Source organism: Scyliorhinus canicula, chromosome 15, assembly GCF_902713615.1.
Source record: "Scyliorhinus canicula chromosome 15, sScyCan1.1, whole genome shotgun sequence".
NCBI classification, from domain to species: Eukaryota; Metazoa; Chordata; class Chondrichthyes; order Carcharhiniformes; family Scyliorhinidae; genus Scyliorhinus; species Scyliorhinus canicula.
In genome coordinates this window covers 31,703,653-31,722,761 of record NC_052160.1, presented here as the reverse complement: position 1 = coordinate 31,722,761, position 19,109 = coordinate 31,703,653, and the positions used below count along the sequence as shown (strand labels likewise).

At 46.6% G+C, this 19,109-nt stretch overlaps 1 protein-coding gene across 1 annotated transcript in view; it reads right to left on the bottom strand.

The window, feature by feature from the left end:
• Positions 1 to 19,109, bottom strand: part of LOC119978502 (netrin-3-like) — a 378,885-nt gene that overhangs the window by 21,596 nt on the left and 338,180 nt on the right. The window contains exon 6 of the mRNA XM_038820177.1: positions 2,840 to 2,914. Coding sequence (XP_038676105.1) covers positions 2,840 to 2,914 — 75 coding nt within the window. The remainder of the gene's footprint in view (positions 1 to 2,839; positions 2,915 to 19,109) is intronic.

Sequence of the window (19,109 nt, the reverse complement as noted above, 5' to 3'; positions counted from 1 at the left end):
TTTGGACAGTGGAAGGAAACCGGAGCACCCGGAGGAACACACGCAGACACGGGGAGAACGTGCAGACTCCGCACAGTGACCCAGCAGGAAATTGAACCTGGGACCCTGGCGCTGTAAAGCCACAGTGCTAACCACTATGCTACCGTGCTGCCCGACAGGGCCAGTTTCATACCAGGTCCCCCACCCATGGGCAATATCACCCTCCACACACATGGACATTACCCCACACACCCCAAGTGAGGACACCACACAATGGGGTCCCTCAGGGTCCCCCCCCCTTCAGCCACCACCCCCCCCCCCCACCCGCTAAGCCCCCTTACAGTACCCCCTTCCTTCTAGTACCCCCCCCCCTCCCCATCACCCAGCCAACCTCTATGACACCAGCACAGTAGCATAGTGCTACTTAGGGCAGCATGGTAGCATAGTTGGTAGCATTATGGCTTCACAGCGCCAGGGTCCCAGCTTCAATTCACGACTTGGGTCACTGTCTGTGCGGAGTCTGCACGTTCTCCCTATGTCTGCGTGGGTTTCCTCCGGGTGCTCTGGTTTCCTCCCACAAGTCCCGAAAGACATGCTATTAGATGATTTGGACATTCTGAATTCTCCCTCTGTGTACCCAAGCTGGCGCCAGAGTGTGGCGACCAGGGGCTTTTCACAGTAACTTCATTGCAGTGTTAATGTAAGCCGACTTGTGATAATAAAGATTACTGTTATTATACTTACCTGCCCTGCACTCCCCCACCCTTCAAATTCCCCCTCCACCCTCATTTCATGGGCATAGCCCCCTTTGTCCCCTGCCCTTGGCAGTGCTACCCTGGCACTCAGACACCCTTGACTGCCATCCTGGCACTCAGGTAGTTCTCCTGCTGGATTGTGGTGCCCACGTACCAGGGGCAAGGCCAGGGAGCCACCCTGCACTTACCCTGGCCAACCTGGGTCTCCGGTGGGCTGGGAGACACCCAGCTGCAGCCTCCCTGGGGAAGCCGAGGAATCGTAGGTAGGTCGTAAGTAGGTTTATGACCTACTTCCGTGAGCGTCATTCGGTTCTGCCCATTTGGGGCGGGTTCCGACTCCGACGTCTCGTGGGATTTCGGGGAATCCCGGGTGGTGAGGAGCCTGTCTGGAGGCTAGCTGCAGGCCTCTCCTGGCATTCTCCGGCCGCGTTGTGTTCAAGCAAGAGCACAACGCGGCCAGAGATTCGTGCCCCTAGTGCTTTGTTTGCATTTTGCAGCCTTATTAACCTGCATCACTTTTTAATATTTATATCTGTAAGCCCAGGTCCCTCTGCTCCTCGTGTCCATGTTGACTCTTATTATCCAAGGACTATGTGGCCTCCTTACTTGTCCCTACCAACTTTCCCCAGCTCATACTTATCTGTATTGAAGTTCATTTGCAAATTATTCTGTAAGTTTAATAACATGTTTTCAGAGAGAGAGTCATTTATAGCACAGAAGAAGGTCATGCAGGCCAATTAAGTACATGCCAGCTCACTGCGGAACAATCCTATCGGTTCCAATCCCCCACTCTATCGGCATATCTATGGGCAGCACGGTAGCATAGTGCTTAGCACAATTGCTTCACAGCTCCAGGGTCCCAGGTTCGATTCCTGGCTTGGGTCACTGTCTGTGCGGAGTCTGCACGTTCTCCCTGTGTGAACGTGGGTTTCCTCCGGGTGCTCCGGTTTCCTCACACAGTCCAAAGATGTGCAGGTCAGGTGGATTGGCCATGCTAAATTGCTCTCAGTGTCCAAAATTGCCCTTAATGTTGGGTGGGGTTACTGGGTTATGGGGATAGGGTGGGGGTGTGGGCTTGGGTAGGGTGCTCGTTCCAAGAGCCGGTGCAGACTCGATGGGCCGAATGGCTTCCTTCTGCACTGTAAATTCTATGATTCATAAATTCTATGATCCCTCCAAGTTTATTTCCATCAGGTACCTAAAATGACTCCGCTTCAAAATGGATAAATTGGTGGGGTGAGGGGAGAGTATTCCAAGGAACTTGGAGATTAATTTGGAGGAGAGGTTTGGAAAGCAAATTCAGGGACAAATGGGCTAGTTGGCTACAAGATCATTTCTGTCTGCTTTTCCCAGGGGCTGGCTGGGTTTGATGCAGGCAACCTGCACATCTGCGATGAGAAGCCAATTTAGATAGTTAAAGGATTACTAACAGGTAGTTAAGAGATCAATTTTCAGTGCTTTTCCCCACATGAGGCAATTTTGCTCAGGTATTGCATTTTGTCGCAGTCTTCCTATGCTTTAAGTATTCCTACCCCAGGCCAATTTTGTGTGGTCCACAAATTATAAAATTGTACTTCCTATTCATGAATCCAATTTATTTACATAAGCATGAATAACAGTTGTCCTAGCATTGATCCTATTGGAAGTCAACTTCCCATCTTTTGCCTGTCGAAGTAACTACTGTTAACCCCTATTTTTTCATTTGTAGTTGGCTTGTTGATATTTTCTTCATTCTAACATTTGTCCCCTGATTTTACATGTTCTGATCTTAGTCATGAATCTACTGTCTGGTAACTTATTGAAGGCCTTTTGAAAAGACATATAGATTACATCTACTACATTATCATTGTCTACTCTTGCTGTTATTTTTTCAAGGAGTTCATTAAGGTTGGTTAAAAATGACCCTGATTAGTCTTTATTATATCATTAGTTTAAAGATATTTTTGTCATTGATGTTCATCACTGGGGAACTGTTAGGTCTGATCAAGATGCATCACTGAACAATTGCAGGGTTAGTGTTGTAATGTTACTCGGAGCAAGCCTTGATTTGAACATTATTTCGAACTAACATGTAGCAGCAATGTGTGAAATGATATGTAATTTACCATAGTCTTTCTTGCAGTATTTTTTCATGTTGATCTTCAGGTTTCCTTTCACAGGTTTGCAGTAGGATTCACAGTCTGGGAAGGAGATAAAAGGAATATGTATATCAGGGTAATCCAATGAACTAAGCCACATCCTCCATGTGTTAGTGACATGCCTTAGACTCCCATAGTTCCGTTTCCCATGTTCTTGAATCTTTGCTCCATTCACTTTACTCTAATATCATGAAGTGTTTAAAATCCTCTTGATGATCCTTCCATTAAAAGCAGATTAAAAGATGCAGCTCTCCACACCTTGTGTTACAGCCAACAAATAATCATTTATTTCTAATTATTCTTCAGAGATTTAAAAAAAAACTATTTGCTATTATTATTTCCCTTCCAAAAAGAACTCGCAGTTTTACTGGCACACACTGCATCCTATAAATGCACCTTTTGTTAGAGGCAGCTGCACTGAGCCTGAAGGTATTTGTGTGGCTTATTCACATTACAGGCAATGCACAGTTTGCCAAGCTTTGTTCAGCATTAATTACTGGACCTTTCACTCATAATTTGTCATTAATAAGCTCAATGTTGCCTGGTGAAAAGAGAGCGGGTGATTGATACCTGGACAGTTCCCTTCTTTCACTGCTTGTAAGTCTGCAGACTTCTGATGTGGTGTGAGGTGCCGCTGTTACATCTTTCAGCTGAACCCAATTTGGGTTCAATGTTCTTGTGCTATGTTGCTGGAATAAGAGCCCTGCTATTGACAATGCTGTGTGAAGCACTTTATCTTCCAAAGCTTCCTTTCCCTTTTTAATATCGGTCTCCTTACGGTCTAGGTGATAGGGTACAGATTACGAGTGCTGGGGTCTGGTCTCATGGGTGCTGCACACATTCCTTGGTCCTCACTATAGTTTCTATTCTTATCTAAGCCTGATAATAAATGTTTCAGGGTAAGTCTCTCTCCAGCCTCCATCAGTGCACTCACGCTTTTCAACAGAGAAACCTGACTTGTAATGAGGTATAGGAATGCTGGCTGATTTACACTCTAACCTCCAAAAAATGAAATGAATTGTGACAGATTACAAGCTCAACGCAATCAGCATGCACAGAACCGAATAGTGGAAATAACTAACTCCGAGGAAGCCATCAGGGAGTATTACCAGTTGTTTCCTAACTGAAATAAAAGAGAGAAAAAAATAGCATAATGATTCTCAATACCATAAATTATTTTCTTTGCAATTAAAAAGAAATAATCTGGGTTATCGATTGAATCACACGTTGCGTTTCCACAATAGAAATGTGGGTCTGAAGCAACCCTGACTCCTGCAAAAAGGGTTTTCAAAATTATTCATTCACAGAATGTAAGCATCATTGGCTAGGCCAGAATTTATTGCCCTTCCCTAAGTCTCCTTGAGAAGGTGGTGGTGAGCTATCTTCTTGAACCGCTGCAGTCCATGTTGTGTAGGTTAAACCAGAGTGCTCTTCGGAAAGGAATTCCCCAATTTTGATGTATTTATACTGAAGAGGAAGTGATATTGTTCCAAGTCAGGTTGGTGTGTGACTTGGAGGGAAACTTGCAAGTGGTGCTGTTCCCAAGCATCTGATGTCCTTGTTATTCTGTGTGGTAGAAATCACGGGTTTAAAGGGTGCTGTCTAAAGAACATTGGTGAGTTGCTGCAGTGCATCTTATATATCATACACACTGCAATCAGGGCTACAAGTGGAGAGGGTGCATTTTTAAGGTGGTGGATATGCTGCCCTCAAGTGAGCTGCTTTGTCCTGGATGGTGTCAAGCTTCTTGAGTGTTATTGGAGATGCACTCACCCAGGCGATTGGAGAGCATTCTATCACACTCCTGATTTGTGCCTTGTAATTGGTGGATGGGCTTTGTTGAGTCAGGAGGAGGGGTGCTCACTGCAGAATTCTCAGCCTCTGTACAATGAGCCCCAATATTTATAGGGCTGTTCTAGTTCAGTTTATAGTCAATGGTAAACCCCAGGATGTTGATAGTGAAGGATTCAACAATGATAAGGCGGTTGAATCTTTTCTGTTTGAAATGGGCATTGCCTGCCACTTGTGTGGCACAACTGTTACTTGCAACTTATCAGCTGAAGCCTGAACGTTGTTAAAGTATTTCTGCATGTGGGAATGGCCTGCTTCTTTATCTGAGGAGTTCCAAATGAAACTGAACTCAGTGAACATCTCCATTTCTGACTTTTGATGGAGGGAAGATGATTGATGAAGCAGCTGAAGATGGTTGGACCAAGTACACCACCCTAAGAAACTCCTGCAGTGATGTCCTGGAGCTGGGATGATTGGTCTACAATAACCACAACCATCTTCCTGCCAGGTATGGCTCCAGTACATGGAGAGTTTTCCCATTGATGCACACTGACTTCAATTTTACTCAGGGTTATGGGTGCCACACGCAGCCAAATGCTGCCTTGATGTCAAGGACAGTCATTCTCTCTTCACCTCTGCGAGTCAGTTCTTTTGTCTATTTTTGGGTTAAGGCTGTAATGAGGTCTGGAGTCGAGTGCCCTGGGTGGAACCCAAAAGGAGCACTGGTGAGCAGGTTATTACTAAGTAAGTATCACTTATTAGCACTGTTGCAGACAGCTTCCATCACTTTGCTGATGATTAACATAGAATGATGGGGCACTAAGACCCAAGTTCAGACTCATCATCACATGCAACAGGCGTCCTAGTCAGAGTTCAAGGAGAGTGAGAGACCATGTTAAATGTGGCATTGACTGAATGCCTGAACACACCCCACCCAGTACAAGTGAATTCAGAGTGAATATCAATGGTTTATAAAATTTCTACTAGTTATAGAGTATTACACATATTACTACCAGTAACATATGGACTATCAGTGAGTTATTGAATTACTGTGGCTTATGAGGGAAACCTTGAATGTTAACAGTATTATCATTAGATACCAGCAGTACTTCATAAAGTTACTATTAGTTTCTGATGGAATTAATTTTCCTCCAATCTCTCGTTTCCAGGTTTATTTATTTCCAATAAAATATTTACAATCCATATCAATGTCTTAGTTGAAGAGACAGTAATGTTTCCAAGTTTGCTCATGATACAAAGCTAGATGGAAGTGGAAGTTGTGAGTAAGACAAGAGGCTACAAAGAGATATAGACAGCCTAACTGAATGGACAAAAAGGTGGCAGATGGAGTATAATATAGGAAAGTCTGAGGTTATTCACTTTGGTAGGAAAAATACAAAAGAAGAATATTTTTATGTACAGAGTTCTTCTATCCTTATACATGAATCACAAAAATTAATGTTATGGTACAGCAAGCGATTAGAAAAGCAAATGGCATGTCAATTTTTATTGCAGTATGAGTAAAGGAGTTAAAATAGGATAAAACCCATAAGCAAACACAGAGATTGTGATGAGAGATTACCCAGCGAAGTGATGTCAGCAGCACACAAACTTCATGCAGGGGTCTGAAGTTCATTCGAGCTGAGCACGCTGCTTAGCAAAGCTGCACTTATGTTTAGGGTGATTTCTGGCTGGCGAAAGGGTGCGAAGTGCCTACGAGAGATTTTGTGAGCAGAAAGAAAGCTGAGAAATGGAGCAGCAGGTCACAGTTCTCTAACTCCCAGGTTCTGGGATGCCCCACTGGCAGCCTTCATGGTGAAGATAGGAAGGAGACACAGATGGTTAAGAGGCTGTCTAGGTGAACACTGAAAAGGGAATGGGAGCAGATAGCCGTGGAGATCAATGCAAGAAGTTTGGCCCTTACAATGTGACTGTAGTGTTCAATAACCTCACAAGAATTGTCAAGGTCAGTGAATGCATTTCCTACCCAGTGCATCACCAATCTTACACTCTGTGCAATGAACCACACCCCAATCACTCAACCATCATCAATCTTTAGAAATCAGGACTGATGCCTAACATTCATATACTCCATCATACTTGCACACATTTGTTGATGTTGAAAGCCTCACAACTCTTCAGTTCTCTGCCCAAAGGCAGGTCTGATCCACAGCAATGTGATTGCCACCACGGCTAGGGCAAGAAGGCAGGTTGCAAATCCACCTCACAGAACAGTGATGCTGTTCGCACCAATTTAATTGACACTGGCAGTCTTGCCAACTGAGCTAACCAGCTCCCCAAGAGTCAGAATTGCTGTGCCAACATAGATTTTTACATGCATGTTGTAGCCTGAGCTATGAATAGTGATATTAGAGGATTCCATTTTTCCATCACATGGATGACGAGGAAAACCCACTCTTACCACCTGCCACTAGAAAGATTTATAAGTTAATACTCAACCTGTTTTGGCCACATATGAATGCACCTTCATTGCCCATTGAGTCTGAGATTGGGCTTGAACTCAGAGATTCTGGGTCAGAGGCAGGGCCACTACCCACTGCGCCAAAAGAGGTCCACAGCTTCCACATACTTCCAGCTATGCAGCCAAAATGCATCTTAATTTTAAGAGGTGCAAACTCACTCAGATTTGTGCTCACCTCCGATAAACCTTGGACCTCTGCACAAGTTTGTTACTTGAATAGGGCATTGGATAATCTCTCATCACAATCCCTTTGTCCATTTATGGGTGCTGTAAATGATTTGCCGTCAGTGCAATGGTGTGGACGAGAACATCCAGATTCCTGCTTTATGTATCTTCTTAAATCCCAGTTCATCCTCATCTTATAACTGGTATAAAGTGCAAGTTGCAGATGGTGTGACCATTACCTCTTCCTTTCCACTCAACCCCCCTCCTTCACTACAACCTTCCAACAAGATACCACCTGGCCAGCCTTTTAAAAAATTGTTTCATGGGTTGTGGGTGTTGCTGGATGAGCCAGAATGTATTGTCCATCCCTAATTTTCCTTGAGGTGGCATTTTAAGAGTCAACCACATTGCTGCAGATCTGAAGTCACATGTAGGCCAGACCAGGTGAGGAAAGCAGATTTCCTTCTGGGATGGGTTTTTCCGACAATGGTTTCATACTTATTACTAGACTTTTAATTCCAGATTTTTATTTAATTCAAATTTCACCATCTGTTGTGGTGGGATTCGAACCTCGGTCCCCAGAACATTATCCTGCATCTCTGGAATGTTAGTCCACTGACAATATCATTACACTTCTGCCTCCCCTTACAATTAAGAGTGTGAGCAAGAGCAGACAGCTAAAAAAGCATCGTCAGTGATGTGGCACTCACCACCAACTCAGATCCTGGAACTGTGCGCACTTTGGTGGGTTGCACAGAGGTGCAATCAGTATGTTTTGAGTCAGCATTTCTGGGTGGGCTGCAGCAAGGCAAAGGACAGGACACATGCCAGCTCCCTGGGAGGCAAGGTTGCAGGCAAGTTCTGCTGTGGAGAACTCAGATGAAAACTTTGGCCGCGATTCTCCCAAAGGGAGACTGAGTGCCGACGCCGGAGTGATACCCGCAGGGCGCAATTCTCCGCACTCACGACGGTGCGGAGAATAGAGGGGGTCGTAAATTTTTACGGCCACGCTAGTCTGATGCCCTCCCGCTATTCTCCCCCCCCCCACGCCCGACTCCCGACATGAATCGCTGCCGCCGTTTTTTTACGGCGAGCAGCGATTCTCAGCTGGCCGATGGGCCGAAGTCCAAGCCCTTTACGGCCGTTTTTACGAACGGCAAACACACCTGGTCTGGCCGTTCATAAAAACGGCCGTAAAGTTCGGATCTTGGCAACCATGGCACCGATTGGCACGGCAGTACCACGGCCGTGCCAAGGGTGCCATGGGCCAGCGATCGGTGGGCACCGATCGCGGGCAGCGGGTCCGATTCCCGTGCACTCTTTGTCCTTCCGCCGCCCCGCTGTATCAATTCGCGGGGCGGCTGAGGGGCATCCCGGCCCGCGCATGCGCAGGTTTCGCGCAAATGCGCGATGACGTCATCCGCGCATGCGCGGGTTGGAGACTTCCAATCCGCGCATGCGCGGCTGACGTCATGTGACGCGTCAGCTGTCGCAAACTCTGGCAAGCGGGCTTAACAAAATTCGTTAAGCCCGCCATGCCGGAGTTCGCGGCCGCGGCATGCTAGCCCCGACCGGGTACCAGAATCGGTTCCCGGTCGGGAGGGGGAGGCTGGCGTCAAACCCGCCCGTTTTTGACGCCAGCCTTACGATTTCTCCCTGTTTGGGAGAATCGCGCCCGCAGTGTTTCACTCCGGCGTCGGGGACCACTCCTCACCCCCTATTCTCCCCCCCGGGAGGCTAGGAGCGGCGTTGCGAGAAACTCAGCCACCGGGCCTTGAAAAGCGGCGAACCGAGAATGACGCGACGGTGGCGCCTAAGTGACGTCAGCCGCGCATGCGCAGGTTGGTCGGCTCCAACCCGCGCATGCGTGGTTGCCGTCTTCCTGTCCGCTGCCCTGCAAGACATGGCGGCTTGATCTTGCGGGGCGGCGGAGGGGAAAGAGTGCGTCTCTAAGAGACGCCAGCCCGATGATCGGTGGGCACTGATCGCGGGCCAGTCACCTCTTGAGCACGCTCCTGGTGCTCGATCTTCCCTCCGCCACCCACAGGCCCCACACATACCTGTCACGCAATGTTCACGCCGGCAGCGACCAAGTGTGGTTGGCGCCGGCGTGAACCGGTCGGGTTCGTCAGGCTGCTCGGCCCATCCGGGCCGGAGAATCGCTGGTCGCCGTTTTTCCCGGCGACCGGCGATTCCACGACATGCCATTTTGGGGGAGGGGGGGGGGGGGGGGGGGGGGGGGGGATGGGAGAATCGCGGGGGTTGCCAGGGCGGCGTGTCGTGATTCACCCGGCCCTCGCACGATTCTCCCACCCGGCGTGGGGAGCAGAGAATCGCGCCCTTTGACAGGGCAGTATACAGGAGAATGTTGATGGGTAGGCACACAGTGCCTGGTGCACTGGCGGATCTGCCATACAGCTTGCTGACACTGTCAAGGAATATGGAGGTGCCTAATTCCAACTTGGCACAAGACTTCATGTAAAGCTTGGTGCCCATCTTTACCAGTGTGGAAATGGTGGCAAATTTCATGGCAGTACTTAATGATCCAGTCTTGATGTAGTGTCCGGTGGCCTATATCTCAGCTTCCACTGCAGCACAGGCAGAAGCAACTCTATGCCTGAGTGCTGCAGTGGAAATTTAGATTCAGAACATGAAATCGCAGCAGATCAGACTTCTGTCATCATGGCTGCAGATACCATTTCTTCAGGGATGTTGAGATCTCATAGAATCCTTACAGTGCAGAGAGAGGCCATTTGGCCCATCAAGTACACCGACCCTCTGACTCGGTCCACTCCCCACCCTATCCCTGTAACCCCATAACCCCACCTAACTTTTGGACACTACAGGCAATTTAGCATGGCCAATAAACGTAACCCGCAGATCTTTGGACTGTTGGAGGAAACTGGAGCACCAGGAAGAAACCCACGCAGGCACGAGAGAAAGTGCAAACTCCACACACATAGGCAGTCATCCAAGGCTGGAATTGAACCCGGGTCTCTGGCACTGTGAGGCAGCAGTGTTAACCACTGTGCCTCCCCAACAGTCTAATAATCTATGCTCAAACTGAAAACTTTGTGCAGTAATCTTTGCTGCCTCCTGGGAATGTTCTTCAATCTGTGGAGTACAAACCTGCTGTCCTCATTCAGGGTGGCAGCATTTGTGTTTCCACCACCAGCATTATACCAATGCCCTTGCAGTTGCCTGTCAGCCCAGACTGCAACAGCCCATTCTGAGATGGGGCAGTCTGAATCCAGGTCCGCAAGGCTCAGTGTTGCTCAAGAGTGTGTGAAAAGCCATCTGCCCTCTCCATGATTAGAAGCCAATGGCCTTCACCAACCATACTGAAGCCACTGGGGCAACATGCTGAGGAACACTAGGAGAGGCAAAGAAACCTGCAAAACAAGCTCTCTGGGAATGTGTAAGGGTGGCTAGTTGAATATTATATGTATTACTGGAAACATTATTGGATTAAATTGGGATGGAATGGTTGGTTTGTGAAATATTTTATTTCACAACTTTAGCCAAGGGGATGCTGTGATGTCTGTAATAAAGAGACGGAAAAGTAAGGTGGTGTGGAGCAATGGATGTATGCAGCATTGTACTAGAAACTCAAAATTGTTGCTGAGAATGAGGAGAAGAGTTTGGAAAAAAATATTTTTCAGAGGTTTGTTGTAACAGGGAAAGTTCTGCTCTTGGGAGTGGTTGAGTGAAGGACTATTGCAAATTATAAGAGAAAATCGGACAAGTTTGAGAATCAGAAGATACAGTGGTCTGGGTCAAGAAAAGGATGTAGGGTTGGTTTTGGATGCTTGAGCAAAGAGGCAAAACAGACACAATGGGCCAAATAGCCTCCTGTCCTGTAAACTTTTATTTTTCAATAGTTACATCAGGCATACCAACTCAAACCAGCTAACAGCGAGTCAGGATCTGAGGACTTTCCTACGCCGGGACAGTCTCCACCCGGTTATTCGTTTCCTTTGTGTCCAGCAGGTGCTGTATTTCTGTAAATGTGCTACAAGTTTTGTTCATGCCCCAGGGAACTGTTACCCAATGTCTGAGTATATTTTGGCACAGACTATTGTTATTACTGAAGGGTATGTCATGCCTACATTCCTGAGGTACACCTGCTCGCCATATCTGCCCGGAAAAAGCTCTGTGAATGATGGCTTTGTGCTTTGTAGCCAAACTCACACTGTATGCAAAGCACTCGTACAAAATCAGTCTTTTTTTTTGCTTTATGCTCAGCAAACGTGTTGATTTCTACGTATTTAAAAAGATAGCCAACTTACAGGATTTTCAAATATTTAATCTTTCTGTAGGGGAGGGTGAGTGCTGTCAGAGCTAAGCATTGAACATTTTGCAATTAGTGTCTCTGTCAAATATTCTGTAGGTAGGTACAGCATAGCTTAGGTACAGAGGAAAGCTCCCTCTCCACTGTTCCATTACACACTCCCAGGGCAAGTACGGCATAGCTTAGATACAGAGTAGAGCTCTCTCTACAGTCCCATTAAATACTTCCAAGGTAGACACAGCATGGGTTAGACGCAGAGCAAAGCTCCCTCTAAACTGTCCACATCAAATACTCCCAGGGTAGATACAACACAGGTTAGATACAGAGTAAAGCTTCCTCTACATTGTCCCATTAAACACTCCCAGGGCAGATACAACACAAGTTAGATACAGAACAAAGCTCTCTCTACACTGTTCACCTCAAACACTCCAAGTGCAGATTTAGCACGGGCTTCGATACAGAGTAAAACTCCCTCAGCTAGTCTCATGGACAGAATGATTTTGAAAAAGCAGAGAAGGGATAGGGGAGAAAGTCAATAGAGGCAGATGGGACAAGGGGAAAATTGACATATGGACAAGGGGAAGCAGGGGAAGGGGAAACAGATATTTGTAACCTTGGTGATGAACAAATCCATGAGTTCCTGGCGTTTGACATTAGAGAATGGAGGGGCAGACAAGAGGAATTTAAAAGAACAGTCAATTATGGGGAAATGAAGCTGCCAGTTGTTTTGCAAGATATTCCTCAAATAGCCGTTAGTTTTGGCAGCAGAGAGTGAGGCCTGGTGGAACTTGCTGTGGACAATGGCATCTGTAACCAATTGTTAAACTAGTTGCATGCCAAATTTGCAGCCAATGAACTTCAAGGAGCTGAGATGGATGCTGTACTAAATGAAATTGTAAGGATAGGAGATAGTGAAAGTTCTACTGTGGATGAGGGCATCAAAAGTAGGCGTGATGGGGAATTGAGTTAATCAAGTACAGCAATTTTGAGGTGATTAGATGGCCAAAACAGTTTGCTGTTAAATTGTGGGGTTGGAATTAGAGGAGAATTTATCCAATATCAGATTGAAGAAATGGTTTGCAGCAAAGATAATGAAGAAATTTTTAGATATAACCCAATTAGAAATCAAGAGAATAGGGATATACAGTCCAAAAACTAACTAATTTGGGGCAGATTATCAACCATTAACATGAATTATAGATTCCAATTTGATGTTGCAAAAAGGGAAACAATATTCTGTTACACAAATGTAAACGGACTAAAGATTGCAAATCTGGAGATGGTATTCTTTATATATTAGGCAGGATGTAAGAGGTGGGTGCATTTGAGGGATACAGTAAGGAGATGAGATTGATGGATATGAATGAGAAGGGGGTAAATAGCAATCAGGGTCTCTGCTCCTTTCTTTTAAAAAAAGTTTTGAGTACCCAATTCATTTTTTCCAATGAAGGGTCAGTTTAGCGTGGCCAATCCATCTACCCTGCACATCTTTGGGTCGTGGGGGTGAAACCCACGCAAACACGGGGAGAATGTGCAAACTCCAAACGGACAGTGACCCAGAGCCGGGATCAAACCTGGGACCTTGGTGCCGTGAGGCAACAGTGCTAACCACTGCGCCACCATGTGCCTGTGCTCCTTTCTTGCTGGTATGTGGAAGCTTTGGATACAATTCACCCTACTTAAATAGTGGTGATGAACTGCCTCCTTGAACCGCTGCAGTCCATGTGGTTTAGGAATGCCCACAGTGCTGTCAGGAAGGGAATTTCAGCATCTTGAGCCAGGAACAGTGAAGAAACAGTATCATGTTTACAAGATAGATTGGTGAATGGCTTGGAGGGGAATTTCCAGGTGGTGGTATTCCCATGCATCAGCTGGCTTTGTTCTTCGAGGTGATAGTGGTTGTGTGTTTGGAAGGTGCTGTCTAAACAGTCTTGGTAAGTTCCTGCAGTGCATCTTGTAGATGATACACACTGCTGCTACTGTGCGTCAGTGGTGGAGAGAGTGAATGTTTGTGGAAGGGGTGCCAATCAAGTGAGCTGCTTTGTCCTGGATGGTGTCAAGCTTCTTGAGTGCTGTTGATGCTGCACTCATCCAGTCAAGTGGAGAGTGTTACATCACACTCCTGTCTTGTGCCTTATAGATGGTGGACAGGCTTTGGGGAATCAGAAAGTGAGTTATTCTCCACAGAATTCCTAGACCCTTGGCTGCTCTTGTAGCCACAGTATATATGGCTGGTGCAGTTCAGTTCCTGCTCATGGCAATCCCCAGGATGTTGATAGTGGGGCATTCAGTGATGGTAATGCCATTGAATGTCAAGGGACGATGGTTAGATGCTCTTTTGTTGGAAATGGTCATTGCCTGAAACTTGTGTGATGTGAATGTTACATGTCAGCCCAAACCTGGATATTGCCCATGTTTTGTTGCATGTGGATATGGACAGATTCAGTGTCTTAGGAGTTGTGAATTGTGCTGAACATTATGCAGTCATCTGTGAACCTCCCTATTTCTGACCTTATTATGGAAGGAAGATTATTGATGAAGCAGCTGAGGATGGTTGGGCCTAGGACCAGAGATTTCCCTCTGAATCCCATTGACTCTAGTTTTGCTAGGGTTCCTTGATGTCACGCTCGTTCAAATGTAGACTTGGTATCAAAGGCAGTCACTCTCACCTCCAACCTACCTTCCGCCCATAAGAATACCACGATGCCTCCAATTAAAGTGTTACCAGAGAATGATCAGTACTCTGAGAAGCTCCTACCCCAACTATGACAATGGTACAGCTGGTCAGCACAGCAACCACATGCATACACTGCAGCTTCCAGCCAGCATGCCACACCCACAAGAAATGCTGCAACCTGGTACCAGTCTCCCACCATTGGCAACAAAGCACAGAGGTGAGTGTATCATTAAACCTTCTGCTTGCCACAGGAATGCTGTTCGTCAGCCACAGACAGCATCGAGATGGTTCACATGGAGAGAGAAGAAAGAGCAACAACAAGGAGATGAATACGTGTTCATCCACCCCTTGGGAAATGATTGCGAGCAACAGCATCCATGGATCAATGCAACAGCCAAACTGACCAGGTGTGGATCAACATGTGGTGGTATGATTTGCATAGCTGTCTGCCATTGGTGCAGAACACCGGCTTACCATTGGCCCTGGTCGGTCATGTGCCTCTTGATCGATTGGTTGAGACCAGTCATGTGACGGCTCTCCGATTGGTCGGGAGGCTGAGTTAACCACGCATCCATACCGAGGTATAAATAGTCGGAACGCCCGGCAGTCGTCCATTTTATTGTAGTCAACCGCAGGGCTAAGTTCTAGTTTATTAAAGCCTAACTTTTGTATAGCAACTCGTCTCTCGTGCAATTGATGGCTCATCAATTTAATAAGCTAGATTTTTGAAGATGGAGTTCCGGATCAAGCCCGAATGCCTCCGCATCAGCCCGCAAACTCCGAAATCTGCAGAACTTTTTCAACATTGGCTGGCATGTCTCGAAGGATACCTGGAGTCTGCAACCAGCCCCCCCACCATGGCACAGAAGCTTCACATCATCCACTCCAGCGTGGGTATAGCAGCCTACGCGATAATCAAGGTGGAGAAAGATTACGATGCCGCCATGCTAAAGCTGAATGGACAATTCCTTAAACCAGTCAACAGAGTATTCGCCCAACATCTGCTGGCCACCAGACAACAGCTCCCCGGTGAGTCATTAGACCAATTTTACCAGGCCCTCGCCATCTTGGGGAGGAACTGCTCCTGCCTCGCATTTTCAGCTACGGAGCACATGGAACTGCTGATCAGAGAAGCTTATGTGGCTGGGATGCAGTCCCCCGCAATCCGCCAGCGGATGCTGGAGAAAGACAACCTCAGCTTAACTGAGGCACGGACTCTCTCCACCTCCCTGGAGGTCGCCGATCTAAATGGGCTCATCACAACATAAAGCAATGGAAGAAAAGAATGAAAGCACACCCAGTCCAACATCCAAACCAGCAAAAGAGACAGAAGTAACAGATCCTGCCACTCTTCTGGCAGAACAGGAAACAAGCCGTGGAAGGGTTATATGGTCTCCAGATCGCCTCAACCTCTAACTACTAAAGTGGGGTGATTGTGAGTATGGTGTTAATGCTAATAGCAATAAAGTTGAAATAACATTAACCACTAGGTAAATGTAAAGACTTTTAATAATGTAAGACTTGAAGTAAACTAATGTAACTCTATATTCATGGGATAATGACTGGGGGGGGGGGGGGTATAAGTGTCGAGTAAATACAGGGTTAATATGGGACTCAATACAGTACAGCCCACACAGTGATGTAGGAAGGCACGTGATCCAGACCGAGGGTCAGTGTGGTGTTGGCCAAAGATGTGTTAAGATCTAGACATGGAATATCTCCTTGCTGAACCTTTGACTGTATATATGTATATTGTTACAAATATTTTATGAAGGCTTTCTGTTAACATGCAGACTTCCTTAACAGAGATGCTCTGTAATCAACATCATTACAACCATCACCATTTTTCAAAGTGAGTGCCTTGCTGGGGCATAGTTCCATTCCACAAATGACAACACCTTTGACTATTCTTCTGGAAGGAGTCTATTTAATTGTTGATAATATCACCATCAGTACCTGTGCTCATCTATTGTAAACACACTCATATTTCCCAGTTTATCTCTTCTCTAGCCCAAAAGATATTTGATGGATCAGAGTGCAGGCTCACTTTGGATGACTCTGTGCTTTTATACCAGTTCTATTCTGTATACCTAACACTGTAAACTTGGAGAGGAGTAAGATTAAAAACCCATTCAGCACTTTAATATTATTTAGAATTATTAGGGAGCTGGAGATTTAAAAGCGGGAGAGGAGCCGGAGATTTAAAAGCGTGGGAGAGGAGCCAGAGATTTAAAAGAGTGGGAGAGGAGCCGGAGATTTAAAAGCGTGAGAGGAGCTGGAGATTTAAAGGTGCGGGAGAGGAACTGGAGATTTAAAACTGGGAGAGGAGCCGGATATTTAAAAGCACGGGAGAGGAGCCACCTCCCCTAACCTAAGGTATCAGAATATCAGGTAAGCTCTTTCTTTCTTTCTTTCTTTCTTTCTTTCTTTTTCTTGTTTTATCCGCAAGTTATCTCGAGGGGATTGCAGGGAAGGCAGTGTAATGTTCCTCCTGGGGACACTGTCAGTGTCCCTACTGATTTCACCTGTGGGAAGTGCACCCATCTCCAGCTCCTCAAAAACCGCGTTAAGGAACTAGAGCTGGAGCTGGATGAACTCCAGATCATTTGGGGGGCAGAGGTGGCCATGGATAGAAGCTTCAGGGATGTAGTTACTCCAAAGAATTAAGATAGATGGGTGACGGTGAGAGGGGCTGGGTGGAAGCAGTCAGTACAGGGATCCCCTCTTGTCGTTCCCCTTAGTAACAAGTATACCGCTTTGGATACTGGTGGGGGTGGGGGGGGGGGGGGGGGTGGGGTGGGGGGGACTTACCATGGGTAAGCCATGGGGTACAGGTTTCTGGCACAGAGTCTGTCCCTGGTGCTCAGAAGGGAAGGGGAGAGAGGAGTAGAGCATTAGTCAATGGGGACTCCATAGTTAGGGGGACAGATAGGAGATTCTGTGGGAACAAGAGAGACTCGTGGTTGGTGTATTGCCTCCCAGGTACCAGGGTCTGTGATGTCTCAGATCGTGTTTTTGAGATCCTTAAGGGGGAGAGGGAGCAGCCCCAAGTCGTGGTCCACATAGACACCAACGGCATAGGTAGGAAAAGGGATGGGGATGTAAGGCAGGTATTCAGGAAGCTAGGGTAGAATCTTAGAGCTAGAACAAACAGAGTTATTATCTCTGGGTTGTTACCCGTGCCACGTGCTAGCAAGACGAGGAATAGGGAGAGAGAACAGTTGAACACGTGACTACAGGGATGGTGCAGGAGGGAGGGATTCAGATACCTGGATAATTGGGGCTCATTTTGGGGTAGGTGGGACCTCTACAAACGTGACGGTCTGCATCTGAATCAGAGGAGTACCAAAATCCTAGGGGGGAAATTTGCTGATGCTCTTCGGGAGGGTTTAAACTACTTCAGCAGTGGGGTGGGAAGCTGAATTGTAGCTCCAGTGTACAGGAGTTTGAGAGTAGTGAGGTCATGAGTAAGGTTTCAAGGTCGCAGGAGTGTACCGGCAGGCAGGAAGGTGGTTTGAAGTGTGTCTACTTCAACGCCAGGAGCATCCGGAATAAGGTGGGTGAACTTGCAGCATGGGTTGGTACCTGGAACTTCGATGTTGTGGCCATTTCGGAGACATGGATAGAGCAGGGACAGGAATGGTTGTTGCAGGTTCCGGGGTTTAGATGTTTCAGTAAGCTCAGGGAAGGTGGTAAAACAGGGGGAGGTGTGGCATTGTTAGTCAAGGACAGTATTACGGTGGCAGAAAGGACGTTTGATGAGGACTCATCTACTGAGGTAGTATGGGCTGAGGTTAGAAACAGGAAATGAGAGGTCACCCTGTTAGGAGTTTTCTATAGGCCTCTAAAAAGTTCCAGAGATGTAGAGGAAAGTATTGCAAAGATGATTCTGCATAGGAACGAAAGTAACAGGGTAGTTGTTATGGGGGACTTTAAGTTTCCAAATATTGACTGGAAACGCTATAGTTTGAGTCCTTTAGATGGGTCAGTTTTTGTCCAATGTGTGCAGGAGGGTTTCCTGACACAGTATGTAGATAGGCCAACAAGAGGAGAGGCCACATTGGATTTGGTACTGGGTAATGAACCAGGCCAGGTGTTAGATTTGGAGGTAGGTGAGCACTTTGGTGATAGTGACCACAATTCGGTTACGTTTACTTTAGCGATGGAAAGGGATAGGTATATACCGCAGGGCAAGCGTTATAGCTGGGGGAAAGGCAATTATGATGCGATTAGGCAAGACTTAGGATGCATAGGATGGGGAAGGAAATTGCAGGGGATGGGTACAATTGAAATGTGGAGCTTGTTCAAGGAACAGCTATCCTTGATAAGTATGTACCTGTCAGGCATGGAGGAAGTCGAGTGAGGGAACCGTGGTTTACTAAAGTAGTTGAATCACTTGTCAAGAGGAAGAAGGAGGCTTATGTAAAGATGAGACATGAAGGTTCAGTTAGGGCGCTTGATAGTTACAAGTTAGCCAGGAAGGACCTAAAGAGAGAGCTACGAAGAGCCAGGAGGGGACATGAGAATTGCTTGGCAGGTAGGATCAAGGAAAACCCTAAAGCTTTCTATAGGTATGTCAGGAATAAAAGAATGACTAGGGTAAGAGTAGGGCCAGTCAAGGACAGTAGTGGGAAGTTGTGCGTGGAGTCCGAGGAAATAGGAGAGGTGCTAAATGAATATTTTTCATCAGTATTCACACAGGAAAAAGACAATGTTGTCAAGGAGAATACTGAGATACAGGCTACTAGACGAGAGGGGCTTGAGGTTCATAATGAGGAGGTGTTAGCAATTCTGGAAAGTATGGAAATAGATAAGTCCCCTGGGCCGGATG